Consider the following 17,223-nt stretch of genomic DNA (forward strand, 5'->3'; position numbering starts at 1 on the left):
CATCTCCCTGTCAGGCTACACTCATTACATATTAATTACATACACTCCTTTATATACATAGTATGACATCATTTACACTGTTTCTGCAGCCTCAGACTTTGTGTATACACTAATTCCCCCTGTATGACAGCTCATGCAGTCTACTGTTACCTCATGCATGCATTAGAATGTTCTGTTGTATATTCTGACACCATTCATGTGCCCCTGAGGGGTTATGACATCATTTGTATCTACTCCCACCAGCTAAAATCCCTCACCCTGTTGTCTAGATTAGCTGAAACCCTAACCCACAAGCCCCTCAGGGGCTCCCCTTTTGTCTATAAAAGGAGCTCTCTCCACCCCCAGTGGCCTGCTCCCCAGTTCCTCACCCAGAACTCACAAGTCACCCAACACTCATCCACACTCAAATCCTAAAACCCTTATAACAATAAATCAACCCTTATAACAACATTTCAACCCTTATAACAAAGTAATTGAAACACTTACACGTTGCCAGTCAAACAGATTTCATCTGGAACAGACCAGACCTATCACTTAATAAAACTTGCCAAGCTGAGCTTGGTGGGTCTTGTTGACTGATAACAGAAGGGCAGAGCTTGCAACTCCATCATACCCTTCACCATTCAGCAAAAGGGTTTCATTACCACTTTTGAGTCTTACAAGGGAGTCCCCAACGTGATCGGATAACCCTGTTTGATCAACCACGTGTAACGAACTTCAATTCAACCCAAAGTAATTGCCAAGGGATCACAATTGTGCTAGTGAAAAAGGATCAAGTCATCAACAACTCTAGTACGGACAGTGGCATATTCATTTATTCCGTTGGACAACTAGTCAACTTTTGAACCATATCAGGAACCAATTTCAACTCAAACCAGAAGGACTTGTCAAAGGATCTGAACTTCTAGCGGCGAAAAGAATCAAATTTATCAACAAATCTAGAACAATCAACGGCATATTCAGTTATTCTGTTGGACGACTAGTCGACTATTAGGAACCATCTAAGGAACCAACTACGAACCTCTGAAAGGAACACATAACTACCAAACCTGAAAGGAGTGTTTCGAAGGAAGCAGCTAATTATATACTGGAAGACGGTGTGTAGTACCTAAGGATCTGGATAATTAGATACTGTTAGAAGAAAACTCTGGAGCCAACTCGAAGGAAACAGCCAATTATATACTGAAAGACGGTGTGTAGTACCTAAGGATTCAGATAATTAGGATACTGTTTGAAGAACCCTCCCAGCACGGTAAAGTTATTTATATCAATATTAAACCCCCCCCAATTTGCCCTGGTAAAGAGACCAGAGACCAGATATTATTGTTTCTTTTTCAGAGCACAGTAACAGTTACCAAGGATTGAATGTATAATGAAACTACGGAATCAACAAGAATCAACATGAATTTATTGTTTGGCGTACCAGATTTTGAAGATACAATTCTTCCAGAAACCGCTTCAAGGAAAAGGCCTTTTACAGGAACTCCAGCTATGATTAGGAATATGGAAAATACAATGTCAACTTGGCCAAGGAAAGACAAAGGGAAAGGACGAGAGAATAAATTCAGAGATCCTGCTGAAGAACACTTACGTGACTCAGATGAAACTCAACAAAACCAGAATATTCCACTCAGAGGCACTGTGTCACATCAACAACCATCTGCTTATGGAATCAACAAGAATGAAGCCATTCAAGAACCTACATATCAACACAAATTTCAACAAAGACAACATTCAGAACATCATCAATATCAACAAACAACATATTATCAACATCAACCAATACCTTATCAACAACCAAGTCTATCATACCAAGAATCCGATTATCCACCGGGAATCATTGATGACAATGAATTATTCTACAATGGAAATCGATTCTTTGAATTCCTACGGAGATACGAAAGGGCAGCAGATTGGTTTGGTTCAACAAAATTTCAAAGAGCTCTTCAGATTGGATGATTTATACGAACAGAGGAACTGAAGTGCCAAATTGAGGATATGGACGGTTACGAAGAATGCAACTGGGATACCCTGCGTAAGGAAATGATTGACACCTGGGGAGAATTTGATTCTTCAGTTTTGTACACCAAGAAGGATCTATTCAAGGTAGCAGAACAACAGGCCCAACAAGGAATCTTAAACTACCAGGCTTACAGAAGATATCTTGGAAAATTCAACACAATACTTGATTACATGATGGAATCCTACCAGGTTTGGAAGAAAGAAGAAGCCAGTGTTTTATTCTTAAGTGCCTTTTCAAGAGAAAGTCAGGAAAACATCAATCAAACCTTATTCAACAACGGCCAGCTTCAGAGAAGTAGGAAATATGAAGTTACCGAATGGAATCACCTGGTTGCCGCTGCAGAAATGGAAGTTATACAGATAGAGGAATACTTCTGGAGAAAAATCAAAACTCTGCAGCAAGAACTTGTGGAACTCCAAAAACAAGCAAAGGCACTAGACTTACCTCCGGATTACAACCAGCAACTCAAATTCACAGAAGAACCAAGTGAACATGAACCGGCCATGGAAATCACACAACCTGTTATGGATGTTTTGGAACCAATAACAGATAATTCAGAACCTATTACGGAAATGGAAACTTACTCTCAGGAATTGGTTTTTGAGCAAGCGGCCTCAACAATTCACCTACAGGATATGGTGGTAAACCAGAAAACAGTGTCAAACTTAATGGATACACCAATGGAGCTTAAACACTTTGTTATTGACATACCAGAATTTGTCTCCAATGATGTGGATATGGCAATCAGCATGGATCAGGAAGGAATTTTGGATCAATCTATTCAACAAAACCAAACTGTGGATCATCAGACACCTCAAATCAACAATCATGACTCACAAATTGAAGATTCTATCCTTACAGAAACAACAGTTCAGGAGTCTCAATTTTCTCACATCCCGGCTATAGTTTTAATTGAAGATATCAACAAACCGGGAAGCAAGATTTTCAACAAGCACCTCTTTAAACCTCACTTGGATCAACAAGAAGAAATTTTCAACAAATTTAACCTTCAAGCCCCAGGACCCACAGATACAGACCCTGGAGAAAATGAAGGCAAGACTATCAGTATATGCAACCCAAGTATTAGTACTACTACAGATCTCAGCCCAACAGACTCACAAATTCCAATCGGTCCAAATCCAATCTGTACACCCTCTGAAGACATGTTTATCTTGCTGCCTGCACCGGTTCCACCAGATATTAACTCAACAACAACAAATTCAAGTGGCAAACTCGATGAAGGCCATGCAGAACCTAAACAAGAGCTGGAAAGATCATTCAACAATCTATATCAACTTGGACAACAAAAGAATCAAATTATTTACTTATTTTACTCAATTAGAAAGCTCCTTTTTCAAGCATCACTAAAGATTCCGCCCGACCGCTTTGGACAACTTCAGACACACTTCAAACTGCCAAGGCTCCTTGTTGGAATTGGTTAAACATTTACCATTTTTCTATTTTCTGAATCATCAAAATAGATATCAGCTCTAAATTCTGAAACTCTTGGGGCTTAAATCTTTCAAGTTGGGGGAGGAACTCACATTCTTTCAAAAAGTCACTCTTTTATCACCCTCCTCCCACCATCAATCTCACAGTACACAATTCAGAATATCTCAAAATTCTATGGAAACCTCCAACTAAATCTACCTCCTCAGCAAGAGTTTAAACTGCTTATCAACACTCGTTTTTAAAAAACCACACTCTTTTTACTTTTTTTCTTTCTTACAAATAACTCACTTTCTTTGAGGTTGAGGACAACCTCTATAAGTTGGGGGAGGGGGTCTGGGGGGTTTAATTTCACGAAGAAGAGAAGAAAACATTTTTTTGGTTTTTTTTTTTACAAATTATGTCAATTTTTTTTGGTTTTTTTTATGTTTTTACCCCAAACGGACAGTGACAACAGCCTCTACGACAAAGAAAGACAAGAAACCTTAGTATAAATAAATACATAGAAGAAAAAGAACAAAAGAAGGAATTAGCTCACTGTAGTAGTTTACGCATCCCGAACAACCTGGCGTATGGAAGAGCGGTACTCCTCCGAGACTGCTTGGAACACGTGGATTCGCTGAATACGACCTCCCTTGTTCTCGGTCGGGGTGCGTTGACAGTAGGAAATGAAAACGCGGGCAAAAGTCTGATACAACCGAGTATAAGCTTCCGGGTCGAGGCCGGGAAGTGGAGCAGTTTGAGTCGGAACCGATTGCTGGCGTGGCTCCAGGAGAACCTGAACCTGGGTGTCACTCAAGAATGGGAGATCGCCATGGGGAAAGAAAGGAGTATGGGCGGGACCGGAAGCCTGAGAGGCGTTTTCGGAATCCGTTATGCCTTCCGCATCGGCATCGGAACCGAGCATGGGCGGGCGATATAAAGCCTCGACCTCTGGCAACGCGGGTCGGAACATCCACCCGGGAAGAGTCGACCAAGTAGAATCCCACTCGGGAGTTGGAGGGACCTGACCATAAGCTTTATTAGCAACAAGAATAACCTTAATACAAAACAAAGGAAAAGAGACTTACCCCACCCGACCACTCGAAGAGTTGGTCCAACTCGTCTTCGGTCTCACCAACCTGAGATTGATCGGCGTCTGAGCCACCAGAACGATTGGAGCGCCTCTCCGACGCAGCAGATCCAACGGACGAGCTACGGCAACTCGTAGCCGGGGTCGTAAGCGGGGAAAGTTGGGGGGCAGGAGGGACAAGCCAGTCATCCCCGATAAGGACCCGATTGGACTGGAAAAACTGTGTAGACTCAAGAGCTTAGCAAATGGATGAAAAAAAAAAAAAAAAAAAGAACAGCGAAAGGATACTCACCGGGTTCTCGGTTGGCTCAGTAGCGGGAGAATAGGCTGGGGAGTCTGTCCCAGACCTCCAGCCCGGGCTGCGAGGGCGGTAAACGGGAGAGGGGAAGAGAGCATGCGAACCCGCAACCGGGGACCGAAGGCGCGGGTGGAGTCCCACCAAACCAGGTGGAACCCGCGATGGGGAAGGCGATGGTGTGCGGGGGACATTCGGGGACCCTGGACGGTCATCTGGGGCGATAATCTTGACAATATTGGATTATCAATACAATACCTACAATACCGATACCGATCAGAGTAAAAATATAAAAAGGACTTACCGCTGCTACTTCAGCTATCGCATCTCCATCGACAGTGAAGGGGCGCTCGGGAATTGCAGCCCCATCCTCGCGAGTTCGCCTAACGCGGGCCCGAAGGCCGTGAGATTGTTCAAAAGACTCCATTTGCTGCCTGGTCCATTGAAACCAGGATGGGGTGATAACATCACCTCGGTAGATCGGTCCGTCCATAATGATGATAGGATTATGGACAGATGAGCCCGGCTGGAATGAAGCAAAAAGGTTCAGAGCAGGAGTAAGCAAACGATCTAAAAACGAGCAAAATTAGGAAAACGCACACGGCTTGGGGCCTCTGAAGAGACGCCTCGGCTTCTCAAAGGATAAGGCGACGAATGAAAATAAGTTCTGTAATAAGTACGGCGGGGCATGGTTTCTAGCTGGGGTAAGGAAAGCAAGATTCTAACAAAGGTGAAAGCGACCTGGGCGAGGAAGTGGTTGATGGTAGAAAAGTCAGGAGGGGAGGGAGCTCTTTTATACTCGGCCGGGGGGGGCAGCGGGCACTCACCGGATTATATGTACTTTCCTCTGACCCACTCCCTGACTTACAAAAAGAACTGGTCCACCCCCATCTCGAGTCGGAAGCGTTGTTCGATGCAACCCGTTGTGAAGCCAGATAGAACCGAAGCCGAGAAATGGGGGCCACTGTTTGACTATGGACGCACGTACACATACGGGCCCACGAAGAGATGACGAAAAATAAGAGAGAAAGACGCCGTGGTCGTCAATCTCGCCATCTTAGCGCCGGCGAAAAAGAAAGAGAAGAAAGGTCTGTACTCACCGCAGAGTATGGGCTATTGAGTCCAGAATGCGAAGCTGTCCGCGGCGGTGGTACGAGAAGCGCTGTGGAAGTGAAAACAGGGCTGTCAGCTGTCAGATCTGGGATACACAAATGAATCTTTTTTCTTTTTTCACATTCTTGGAACTAGGAAGGAATGGGCCCCGAGTCAAAGAACCCCGAGCAGAAAAGAAAAAGAACCTACGTCAAATAATGAAAGTGGTCCGAGGTTCAAGCAATCGACCTGAGGAAATTGAGTTGGCCAGCGGCACCGGTGACGTAGTCAAAGGAGCCGGAAGATCGGCGAAGTCGGATTGAGAAGCATCTGCTGGCGGAGGTCGAGTCGATATATTGATACCCCCCCCAAGGGGTAGGGCCAATATACATACACATACCCCGTGGCGGGGTGGGAGTAAACACTCGAGACCCGAACGCGAGGTTGAACGTTCGCAGCACCGCAGTCCTCTTGTTGGATTACGCGTAATCCGACGAGACAACTGCGGCGCATTGGATGAACTCCCGCGGGACCCTAATAACTTCGGGCGGGTATGATCAGCACTGTGTACCCGGGCCCCAAGCCCGACCAACCAATCATCAGGAGGCGGGGTCGAGTCCCCAATCACTACTCGTACACCAAGGCGCGCGGCCTCAATAGCGCGCACCCTAGGGCGCTAGAGCAACAGCTGCGGCCGTCACCACAGCACAAGCATCACCCCTGCGCAGCTGCGCAACTGCGGACTGCGGACTGCGCGCAGCACTTCGACTCCCAGAACCAACAAAAAGTTATTGTCAAGAAAAACCCCAAAATTGACAAAAATCAAAAATTTGGCCAATTTTCACCCTGCGCAGCCTCTCAAGCCACGTGGCCCAGAAGACGTCAAAATAACCAATTCTCCAAGAATTCTGCAAATCACCACCTAAATTCACCATGTCACAGGTTCAAAAGTTGACAGAAAGCACTTTTCACGTCGAAATTGTCTGGGGACAGACAATAAGTTGGGGGAGGATGTGGTAGACGGAAAAGTGGAAAAATAAAAAGTTTTTTTTCTATGCCACATAATTACTCATACTAGGCCTCAAGATACCATCAAATGGACCCCAGAAATGGATTCTACGGCCAATTTTACCCTTAGTCACCACTGGAAGCACCCCTGGACCCCCTCTAGTGTGGAAGTTACACCTCATGGACACATATCACACGGCCAGCCCCAGTAACCCAGCTGTCATCTGCCCCAACCCGAGTTTCACAGTAGTACACTTATACATATCACAGGATACAAACATACATCTCCCTGTCAGGCTACACTCATTACATATTAATTACATACACTCCTTTATATACATAGTATGACATCATTTACACTGTTTCTGCAGCCTCAGACTTTGTGTATACACTAATTCCCCCTGTATGACAGCTCATGCAGTCTACTGTTACCTCATGCATGCATTAGAATGTTCTGTTGTATATTCTGACACCATTCATGTGCCCCTGAGGGGTTATGACATCATTTGTATCTACTCCCACCAGCTAAAATCCCTCACCCTGTTGTCTAGATTAGCTGAAACCCTAACCCACAAGCCCCTCAGGGGCTCCCCTTTTGTCTATAAAAGGAGCTCTCTCCACCCCCAGTGGCCTGCTCCCCAGTTCCTCACCCAGAACTCACAAGTCACCCAACACTCATCCACACTCAAATCCTAAAACCCTTATAACAATAAATCAACCCTTATAACAACATTTCAACCCTTATAACAAAGTAATTGAAACACTTACACGTTGCCAGTCAAACAGATTTCATCTGGAACAGACCAGACCTATCACTTAATAAAACTTGCCAAGCTGAGCTTGGTGGGTCTTGTTGACTGATAACAGAAGGGCAGAGCTTGTAACTCCATCATACCCTTCACCATTCAGCAAAAGGGTTTCATTACCACTTTTGAGTCTTACATCGCTGCTCTCAGTTGCTTCCTGGCTAGGCGAAACATTTGGCGAACGACGGGAACGCTTGATAGCGGCAGCTCGGCCATGTGACCAAAGGGCTATGTCCGCCGTTGCACTATCTGATCAGGACGGAGAGTACGAACTCGACGACTGTATGCTGCATTCCCTTCTGTTTGACTGTTACCTTATCCTTCAACTGCTGACAACAGCGCCCAACACTACCTTCTTTAAAAGCTCTTGATTCGCGCAAAGATACTTCTGACCCGGTGGAACCCATGGTCACAGTCGACACCACCGTTGCGACTGGACTAATCGAAGCTTATGAGCTAGGTATCCACCTTTTTTTTACAACGTTTTTTTTTTTTTTTTTTCCTTTTTTTTGCTGACTGGTTCCTCCTCCCTCTCTTGCAGGTGATAAGGAACCATACGAAGGCCCCTTTCAGCCAACCCTTGGATATAAATCCATGACTGAGCTTCCAAGCTCCTGCTCAAGTATCGACGACGACCCCAGCGATCCAACCTACCACCCATCCAAATCCCTTTGCAGAAGATCCAGGCTGAGATCCCGCCGAGCTCGCTTTTCCGGGCAAATTCAGGCTAAACCCAAGCCCCCTCAGACCCGTCTTAGAGACGCGAAGGGCCGCTTCGTGGCGGCGCGATCTGAAAGTAGGTTTACTCGTGATGCCAGTATAGTCTCCTTCCTGTTTGCTCTATCTGACCGTTTTCTTTTCTTCTTCTTCTTCTTTTTTTTTTTTTTCTGGTAGGAGTTTGCAAAGCTCCTGTTGAGGCTGCTCCCTCGTCGGACGTCTCATTGCCGCGACCAAGCACCCCTTGCTTCTCCGATCACAGTGAACTCCAACGGACCGCTCTAGAGACTGCTACCAATATGTTCCTCAACACTGTCCTCCGCTCTCCCAACAACAACCCCCCCTTAACCTTTGAATTTCACGACCCCTTCCAAGCTCACTTCCGCCTCGCCTCTCCGCCTCCTCCTGCAATTGATCCTCTCCTGTTCCGTGCTCCTACCGTGAACCTGCCCCCAACTGATCCTCGCGTCCGGTTCCGGGCCGCTTTTCTCCAACTCCTTCAAGTCCTTGCACCTTTTCTCACTGGTTTCAGCCCCCTTCGCGACGAATGGGGAGCTATTGATGAGATTACCAATGCAATGTATGCCGCGGAAGACTGGTACATCAAATCTGTTTATTTCTAGTAAGTTCTGTCTTGTTTCTATACACATTCTACAATTTGCTAACTTAATATATTTCCCCCTTTTTTTTTATGCACCCTCTTCCAGTCCTGATGTGATGGAGCAGACTGGCGGATTCTGAAATTTAACTGGTACAGTAAAGGAATGGACAATACACGCAAAAAAAATGAGTGGTTGATGCTACCGTCTCCAGTAGTCAACCCCCTTTTTTTTTTTTATCTTTTCCTCTCTCCCTTAATAACACAGAAAGCTTGTTTCCTCCTCTGCCTCTCTCTAACTCTAATCATATTCATAGAAATTCAAAGAAAAAAAAAAAAAAAAAAAAAAAAAAACATCGCTTTTTTTTTTTTTTTTTTTTTTAACAAACATCTGCCCCCCCAAGAGTGGCAGGATAAAACTTGTGTTTCCTCCATTTATCTATTTTAGGCTTTTGACTAGAGACATGAGTCCTATACCACTTCTTACCACCGCCGGAATACAAGCTCTGTCGTGTTTTGCTACTGACAAAACCAAAACGTGAAGTCCAAGTGCCGTGCCTAACAAAAGCTTCCCCAGCTGAGAAGTTCAAAAGCTGCAAGAAATCCAGTGAGTCTGTGAACCCTCCTGGTAACTCCCGGAGCCATTCTTGCCCCTTTCTTTCCCTCTTTGGCCTGTTTCTTTCGTCAAAAACATCCCTGAACCGGCGGGGAATATAGTGCTCAATCCAGTACCACTCCAAACCCAGTTCAATGGTATCTCTGTGGGGTTCTGATGCCCATGCTACTTCTGCCTCTGCAAGTTGTAAATCTGTGCGCCTTTCTTCATCCTCTGTGAGACTAGCAGCGCCCATCTCATTGGCCCAATTTACTGGTTCTGACAGGTAAACTCTCCATGGGTCTTCCTTTGTTATATTTTGATCAGGAATGGAGCTACATGGTATATCTGTTTGATGTGGGCTTTCTTCTTCCTCCCTAATTTGATTCAAAGGGGTTTGAAGACGTTCCAAATCTTCCAGCTGCTCCCAGTCAATTACAGGGATATTTTCTTCTTTTTTGTTTAGCATATTCTTTCCAAGCTGTCCCAAAAAATCCCAATCAACCACTTGAAAGGAACAATTCTGTCGAAGCTTAGGAGGTTCCTTGTGCCAGCCTGGTGTGCTGGGTAAGCAGATAGGTATGCACATTCTTCTACCTTCTGAGTCAGGGAAACTCAAGACCTCCCCCTTCTGATTGGACAACTCTAATCTTATGTTATGATCTGCCAGGAATGGACGACCCAAGACTGTGTTGACCGAACCTCTGACAACAAACAAATTGGCCAAGTGGATGTAGCCAGGAAGCACGCTAACCGGTATATTTTCTGCTAATCCAACAATTGGTGTAAAATGGCCTCCAATCCCTCTAAGACGCATAAAAATTGCTGTTGTTACTAATCCTAACGGATCTGCCAGAGTGTCTGGGATGATGTTCATTTCTGCACCTGTATCAACTAAGGTCCTGATTTTCCTTTTGTTGATGGTCATATCTACCATCCCAACAGGGCAAGCGTAATTGAGACGTGTGTTTTCTTCCTCTTCAGGTTCAATTCTAATAGAACAGTTCAATTGACCATTGTTTACTTCTTTCCCGGTTGTTTCAGATTCTGGTTGGGATTCCTGTAGACCCTTCAGGAAATGTGGAGCAATCTTTATGATTTCCTCTAACGTGAGTGTATATGTCTGCTTATAAAATTTGTTGCGTATGGTTTTGTCTAGTTTGCTGGTTAACTCCTCCTTCCTTCCTTGAGGCGTATCACTAGATTGTCTACCCTTTTTGGATGCAGATGGCTTATGCTGCACTGCCTCTTCCTCTGCATTTTCTTCCTCCTCCAGCCAGGATCCTGGAAAGCTCTTTCTTCTAATGGGGGCTTTCAATGCTTCCTGATTGGGTGGTGGAGTCTTGCTGGTTGACTCTTGATTTTTGGTAGGTAATGGTTGACTGTTTGGTGGGTTGTTCTTCTCCTGAATCCTTTGTGATTTTCTGAGCCCAAATCCAATGTTGTTTTGTAGCTCTTCCTCATCAATGTGCATTTGTGGTGGAACCCAAGATCCCCACTCTTCTAACTCTATTACCGCAGATGTTGGTCCCTGGTTTTCTTTAGAGGGAGAACTTCCAGTATCTGGCTCCTCATGGAACTTCTGCACCATCTGCCGTACCGAAGAGTTGTTTTCTACTACAATGGGCTGCCTATTTGGATAGTAGTAAACCCCTTGATATCTGAACACCCTTCTAGTTTGTATGTCCTGGTTGTATGATTCACACTCAGATAAAGTGTGTCTCTCTTTACAGTAGTAGCACTCTAATGGTGTAAAACGGGGCCGTGTGTCTGAGAAACCTGGTCTTGATTCTGAAAATCCGGGTGATGAAGGCCTGCTAAGATGAGGAGGTGCAGCTCTAGTCTGGTATTCTAGTGCATTGGTGAGCTTCTTTACTTTCTCTTTCAACTCCTCTGTCTCAGTAGGATCTTGAATTGCAACCTTCTTTTTGGGCAATTCTTTAGTAGCTGATGTGGCCTCATCATCATCAAAATCAATGATTATTAGAGCCATGTCAACATATTTCTTTAAAGTATCTAGTTCTGGAATGATATTACGCCCATCTATGGTTTTCTTGAGCTCCTTGGCGTGAGCTAACTCTTTGGTGACTTCTTTCTTTAGCTCAGGGGAAAGAGCCCTCCAAAGAGGATTTCCACTTTCTGGGTTCAAGTGACTGTATCCCATTTGAGCAAAATAATCTGTCATTTCTTCAAGCTCACCAACAAACTTTTTGTATTTGACTCTAGTTTTAATACCCTGACTTTCTTGAGCCTTCTGGATCAACTGTGGTATGGCATCTTCCCTATATTTCCTGAATGGAATAGCTCTTCCCCATTTCCTGATCATCTGTTTCTTTAGAAGCTCCCAATCGCCTGTCTCGTGTCCGTCCATCTGCTCCAAGGCTTCACTTATCTTCTTATTATTAATGATGAGTGGCAGTTGAAATGCAAGATCAATTGCACCAGCGCCTTGAATAGAAGCAACTTTCTCTACCCTCTGTATAAATGTTTCTACTTCTGTACCGTCAAAGTGAAGGTTCGTCTTTTTTACGTCTAGTATGACTCCTTTACGCTCGTCTGGCAAGGTGATTTTAGTACGGGGCCTGGCCTGACTTGATTCTGGTGATGGACCTCCTGCTGTAGGTAATGGCCCTGGGGACATTAAAAATGTTTCATCTCCTGCTCCAATAGTTGTGTCTAACCCTTGTGCCCTATCTGTGTAAGGGGTTGACATTGCAAATCTTAAGGCAGTCCGTTGTGCTGGGGCTGGTGTATCTGGGATAGGTATATTTTTAGGTGTGTGAAGTAAGACCTGCATTCTTTCCTGTTCCTTGCGCATTTCCCTCATTTCCTGCATCATTTCTTCCAGCGAAGCTTGTAGCTGAGAAATCTCCTCTTCTTTTTCCTTGAGAGTCACTTCCGGGTTGTTACTTGATTCAGCCATTGTGTTGTTTCCTTGTAGCACACTTGCTAAGGTCTCGTGGATGTCCTTGTTGCCTCGGGGGACCGCGTCAATGTATTCGCTGACAAATTCTCTTTCCTGTTCCGACAAGCCAAGGTTGTGCCAAATCCTCTCCCCATCTTGGTTTCCGTCTGTATTGTTATCCACTGTTTATTGATTTTGTGTTGCTGAAAAAAAAATTTTTTTTTTGTTGTTGATCTTCTGAATTTTGTTGGCCACTGTTGGGACACCAGATGTGAGAACCACTTTGGGACGGGTGGCAGTTCTGTGAGGGGGAAATAGCAGTTATAATATTTCAAGTATGTATGAAGCTTTTACAACTGTTACGGGTGGTTTGAAAGACCTGCCCCTCTATAATACTACACAAGAGTTATCACAACAAATTTATTTTATTGTTGTGGCAAACTAATGATAGAGATAACTATATGTAGCAGTCTCTAATCAAACCTAGATCAAACTTGAATTCAGTGGAAATGTTGAGTGGATACGGGGAAATGGAGTTGGTGGTGGAAATCAGTAGGAACGTAAGATATGTTTTATATGGTTTATATGTTTATTGAGTGAGAGAAGTATGTGCGGAGATATAGAATGTTGAGAGCAAAAAAAAGACTAATGGCAGATGTGAACTATTCAAAGTGTCTTTGCCCTCCTCCTTAACCTTCAGTTAAGAGTACAATGGGTTAAGATCACTTTGACTTGTTAAGGGCACAAGTGGTGATGCTTGCTACTTGACTACTTATATATCTTCTGAGGTATGAAAGATGTTGATGGGCAACTTGATTGAGATCACACTAGTGGATTTATGTTGATTTTTGCTTGAAGCCTCTGAGTGAGATGTGTGTTCTGATTAGGATTGCCTGAGTGGCATGCTCCAACTGAGGAGGGAAAACATGCTCCTTATATAGTAAAATGTGAGGGATTTTTGCTGGTGGGGAAGTCAGGTGAGGTATTTATGCTGGTGTGACTTCTCCTGTGAGGGATTTTTGCTGCATGGAAGCTTCCATTGAGGTATTTTAGCTAGTCAGCCTTCTGATAAACGTGTGATCCAACATGTGACTGATGATGTCATGCGACCATACAGGGGTACGTGTGTGCACCTGTATAAACTACACCCTAACTATGTACTTGTACCTGATTCTATACTATGTACTACCAAATATAATTCTATAGTATTTGATTATGTTCTGTCACAAACAGTTTAATCCAAATAACTTTTGATTGAGTGGAGCTAGCCTAGTGGTTCAAGTAAGTGACTAGGGGTTAAATGACCTTTAGAATCTAATAATGCAATAATACATCCAAGAATATGCCTCCTTCTCATGTATTCAACCATCACTTTATGTAATTTGATACTTGAAACAGATTTGGCACACCACAGCGGGTGGGTTGGGTCAGGCAGGCGGGTCGGGTTGGGCGGGTTGGGCGGGCGGGTGCAGTGGTGTGTTGGTGGTTGCTGGTAAGGTTTGGGTCTGTATGTCGGCCAAGTCCGACTCGACCTGAGTCGACCGGCCATGTGGCTGCCTTACATAAGCAAACCTGACCCTCAGCTTTATGTAAGGCAGTTCAGCCCATCGGGCTCGGCCCACCACCACCGGCCTCCCGCCTGCTAGGCCTCCGAACATCCCTCACCCCTCGCCCGATCGCCCCGAGCCCGTCCAGATCAACAACCCCTCCTCCATCGGCCACACGCACCCCAACTTCTTCCATGCCCCACCAGATTGATTATCGATGAAGGTCTGTCTCTCATCAAAACCTAGCTTACCAGGCTCTGGGACTATTTCGACGTGAGTAGTGCTACCCGCGGGGCTGATTATTCCAAGCACAAAGGAAACCGACGAGCAGGAATGGATTTTTTTACTCAGAAACTGAACCAGCTCGCCAAGTGGCTGCGCGACACGACGGAGCCGTTCGACGGAATCCAGCTCATCCTCACCAGCAACTTCTTCCTACTGCCCCCAATCACCAGGCCGGCTCGAGATGCGAAGCGGGCGCCGTACCTCTTTGAATCCGAGTCCTGGGACAAATGTGTGACCCAAACCATCGTCCTCAAACACGTCTTTCGTCAATCAGACCAAGGCCTGCCTCCTCCTCCTCCTCCTTTCGCTCTTCATATCCTCTTGCAAAATGCTCACGACCGTTAATTGTGCACAGTTTTTGTTGACCTTCTGAATGAGATCCGGATGGGCACCGTGTCGCTTCGGACGAGCGAGATCATGGCCTCGCTGACTAAACCAGTGAAATACAAGGACGACATCCTTCCTACCGAACTGTCAGTCCCACTCTCCGTCTCATTTCTTTGCCTCCACTTGGGTCGACGGGACTTGACATTAGAATGCGCTGTGTCAATCGGCATCTTTCAGCTATCCGAGAAAGCATGAAGTCACTCTGGCCAATCAGGAACATTTGAAGAGCCTCAGGTCGCCCAAAGTTCTCTTCACGGCTGAGGACGTTCGGACGTCTAAATGCCAGATCAGCGACTCCAAACTCTCGCGACATCTGGACAAAGTTCAGTGCATCCGACAACCAACCCGCCTTCTCTCCTACCCAAGATTCTCACTTTGTTGGATGTGTGTATTTTCTGATGATAAAGAATACTCTAGCTCCCTATCAATCAGTCTTGAAGGTGGGCGCGCAGGTCATGTTGATCAAAAATCTCAGAGACTATAAGCTGGTGAATGGGTCCGTTGGTGTTGTCACTGGTTTGTACGCGGATGGGGGAGCAGAAGACGCAGCACATGGCGAGAAAGCAGGGCCGAACAGACTGCCAAATACGCGCCCATTCAAGTGTGTATCTCTCTCCACTCTCTATTTTTGTTTCTCTTTGGGCTTTGGGGTATCTTGATTGATCGCCCCTGGCTTCTTTAGTAACAATCAAAGCAAGGAGAAGCTGTGGCCCAAAGTCCGATTCACCACCGGCCATGCCGTCCTTCTGAGACCGTCCGAGTTCGAGTACGAGAACTCTCAGGGAGAAGTCATTGGTTCCCAGTCACAGGTCCCCTTGATTTTGGCTTGGGCGTTCGTCTCCCGTCCATTTCTTCCTGAATATTTTCTTGACAACTTGTGGTTTAACGCTTTTGCGTCGCTCCAACTCTATTGCGCGGTGTGTTTTTTTCAGATTGAGTATCCATAAACCTCAGGGCCAATTGCTGGATCGTGTAAAGATCGACCTCCAACGTGCTTTCAGTGCGTTTGCCTTCCCTCTGCGGGCCCCTCTATTTCTTCACCACAATACACCCCTCAACATGTGGATCCATTTGAAAATTGGCCTGTCTTTTGATTCCTTGGATCTGAATCCTCATCTTCAACAGAGGCAGGAAGTTACTATTGGTGTTTGCTGTTACGAGGCGGTCCAGACTTCCCTTTGGCCTTATATATTGTTCATCCGTTGGGTCAACTGATCACAATCATGGTTTTTTTTTTTTCCTTCCAACTATCATAGGACAGGTATATGTAGCGTTATTACGGGCAACAAGTGTGAATCGGCTCCAAGTTCTTGGCTTCACCGCTTCAAAGTCTGTCTATTATTTTTTATAGAAACTTTAGGTGGAATGTTGATTTCCATTTACTACGGTTTTTCTTCTCAATATTTTTATCAACAAAAAAAAGAGTGATGGCTAATAAGGTTGTTGTCGAATGGGCGAAGAAGTCCCTCTTGAATTAATCAATTCTTTCACATAGACTTCCATCCAATGCCTATCTCTGTTCTTCGTCCATTTTCTCAGACACTTCCTATCTCGTCATTCGGTTCGATTTCTTGTATATGTCCGTCTAGTAAAAATTTAATAACCCACACATACTCATCATGTTGTATTGCTTTTCTAAACCTCTCGTCTTGTTTGATCGTTCTTCTTCGTGCCTCGGTTTGTACGTTTTTTGGTTAGATGCTTCAAGTTAAACATGTCCAAAAAAGCCCCTCTTACAAACAACTCATTTCCGACCGGGCCCTAGAAAGCATGGGTGGAGGTACATACAAAGCACTGAAAGACTGCTCAAATCAATAATCTCCATCCTAAATCTCAATGAGTTGTCTTTTCACAGACCCAACTTCAGAGAAAAAGGACCATTGTTGTAGAATTCTCAGTTCCCTGGCGCGGGCCGGCATAGTTGCATCGTTGTGCGTTCTGACCCTAACTTGACAAAGTCCCTCTAATTGAGGGAGTACACTTTCCCGCCGGGACCTTCCGAAGGAGGGACTTACACCCACTGTCCAAGTTTGGGCTGACAGAACCAGAACTATGTCTTTTTTCAAACATTCCTGGCTTCACCCTTTCCCATTGGGCAGCAAATGTTTGGGGGAACAAAAGATTCCCAAGATCAAGGAGAATCTCTCCAAATTTTTCTGAATTTTTCAAGGCCTTCAGAACCCCTCAGATCCATTTTTTGTGACTATCTGTGGTCCGCTTCATCCTTTATTACAAAGTTTACACTGTACAGAATCCAAAACTCATGATGTCACAAGGGACATTGCAGATCAAGAAGACAGGCTGGGGATAGGTGGGTATAGTACATGGATAAAGAAGACTTTGGTCATCATGGAAATCCAAACAATAATGAAATTGGACAGGAAATGGGTGGGTGAGAGCAGTTTTAAAAAAGTCCCCACCAAAAAACCAAATGCTGTCAGCCT

General features: G+C 44.9%; 3 protein-coding genes across 3 annotated transcripts; all 3 read left to right on the plus strand.

Moving 5' to 3' along the window:
- Window positions 1-7,975: 7,975 nt before the first annotated feature.
- Window positions 7,976-8,727, plus strand: PtA15_4A801 (uncharacterized protein; the record flags this gene model as incomplete). The annotated part of the gene is made up of 4 exons (XM_053168723.1): window positions 7,976-8,027; window positions 8,110-8,205; window positions 8,287-8,541; window positions 8,663-8,727. The coding sequence occupies 4 exons, from the start codon at window positions 7,976-7,978 to the stop codon at window positions 8,725-8,727; spliced, it is 468 nt and encodes a 155-aa protein (XP_053019903.1).
- A 5,342-nt stretch (window positions 8,728-14,069) lies between these two features.
- On the plus strand, window positions 14,070-14,318 carry PtA15_4A802 (uncharacterized protein; the record flags this gene model as incomplete). Its single annotated transcript, XM_053168724.1, has 2 exons — window positions 14,070-14,080; window positions 14,159-14,318. The coding sequence occupies 2 exons, from the start codon at window positions 14,070-14,072 to the stop codon at window positions 14,316-14,318; spliced, it is 171 nt and encodes a 56-aa protein (XP_053019904.1).
- Window positions 14,319-14,440: 122 nt separating this feature from the next.
- On the plus strand, window positions 14,441-16,257 carry PtA15_4A803 (uncharacterized protein; the record flags this gene model as incomplete). The annotated part of the gene is made up of 8 exons (XM_053168725.1): window positions 14,441-14,657; window positions 14,748-14,865; window positions 14,957-15,101; window positions 15,187-15,380; window positions 15,462-15,611; window positions 15,712-15,779; window positions 16,036-16,108; window positions 16,203-16,257. 8 exons carry the CDS (start codon window positions 14,441-14,443, stop codon window positions 16,255-16,257), a joined length of 1,020 nt encoding a protein of 339 aa, XP_053019905.1.
- Between the last annotated feature and the right edge of the window lie 966 nt (window positions 16,258-17,223).

The sequence above is a fragment of the Puccinia triticina genome, chromosome 4A (assembly GCF_026914185.1).
Source record: "Puccinia triticina chromosome 4A, complete sequence".
Lineage (NCBI taxonomy): Eukaryota > Fungi > Basidiomycota > Pucciniomycetes > Pucciniales > Pucciniaceae > Puccinia > Puccinia triticina.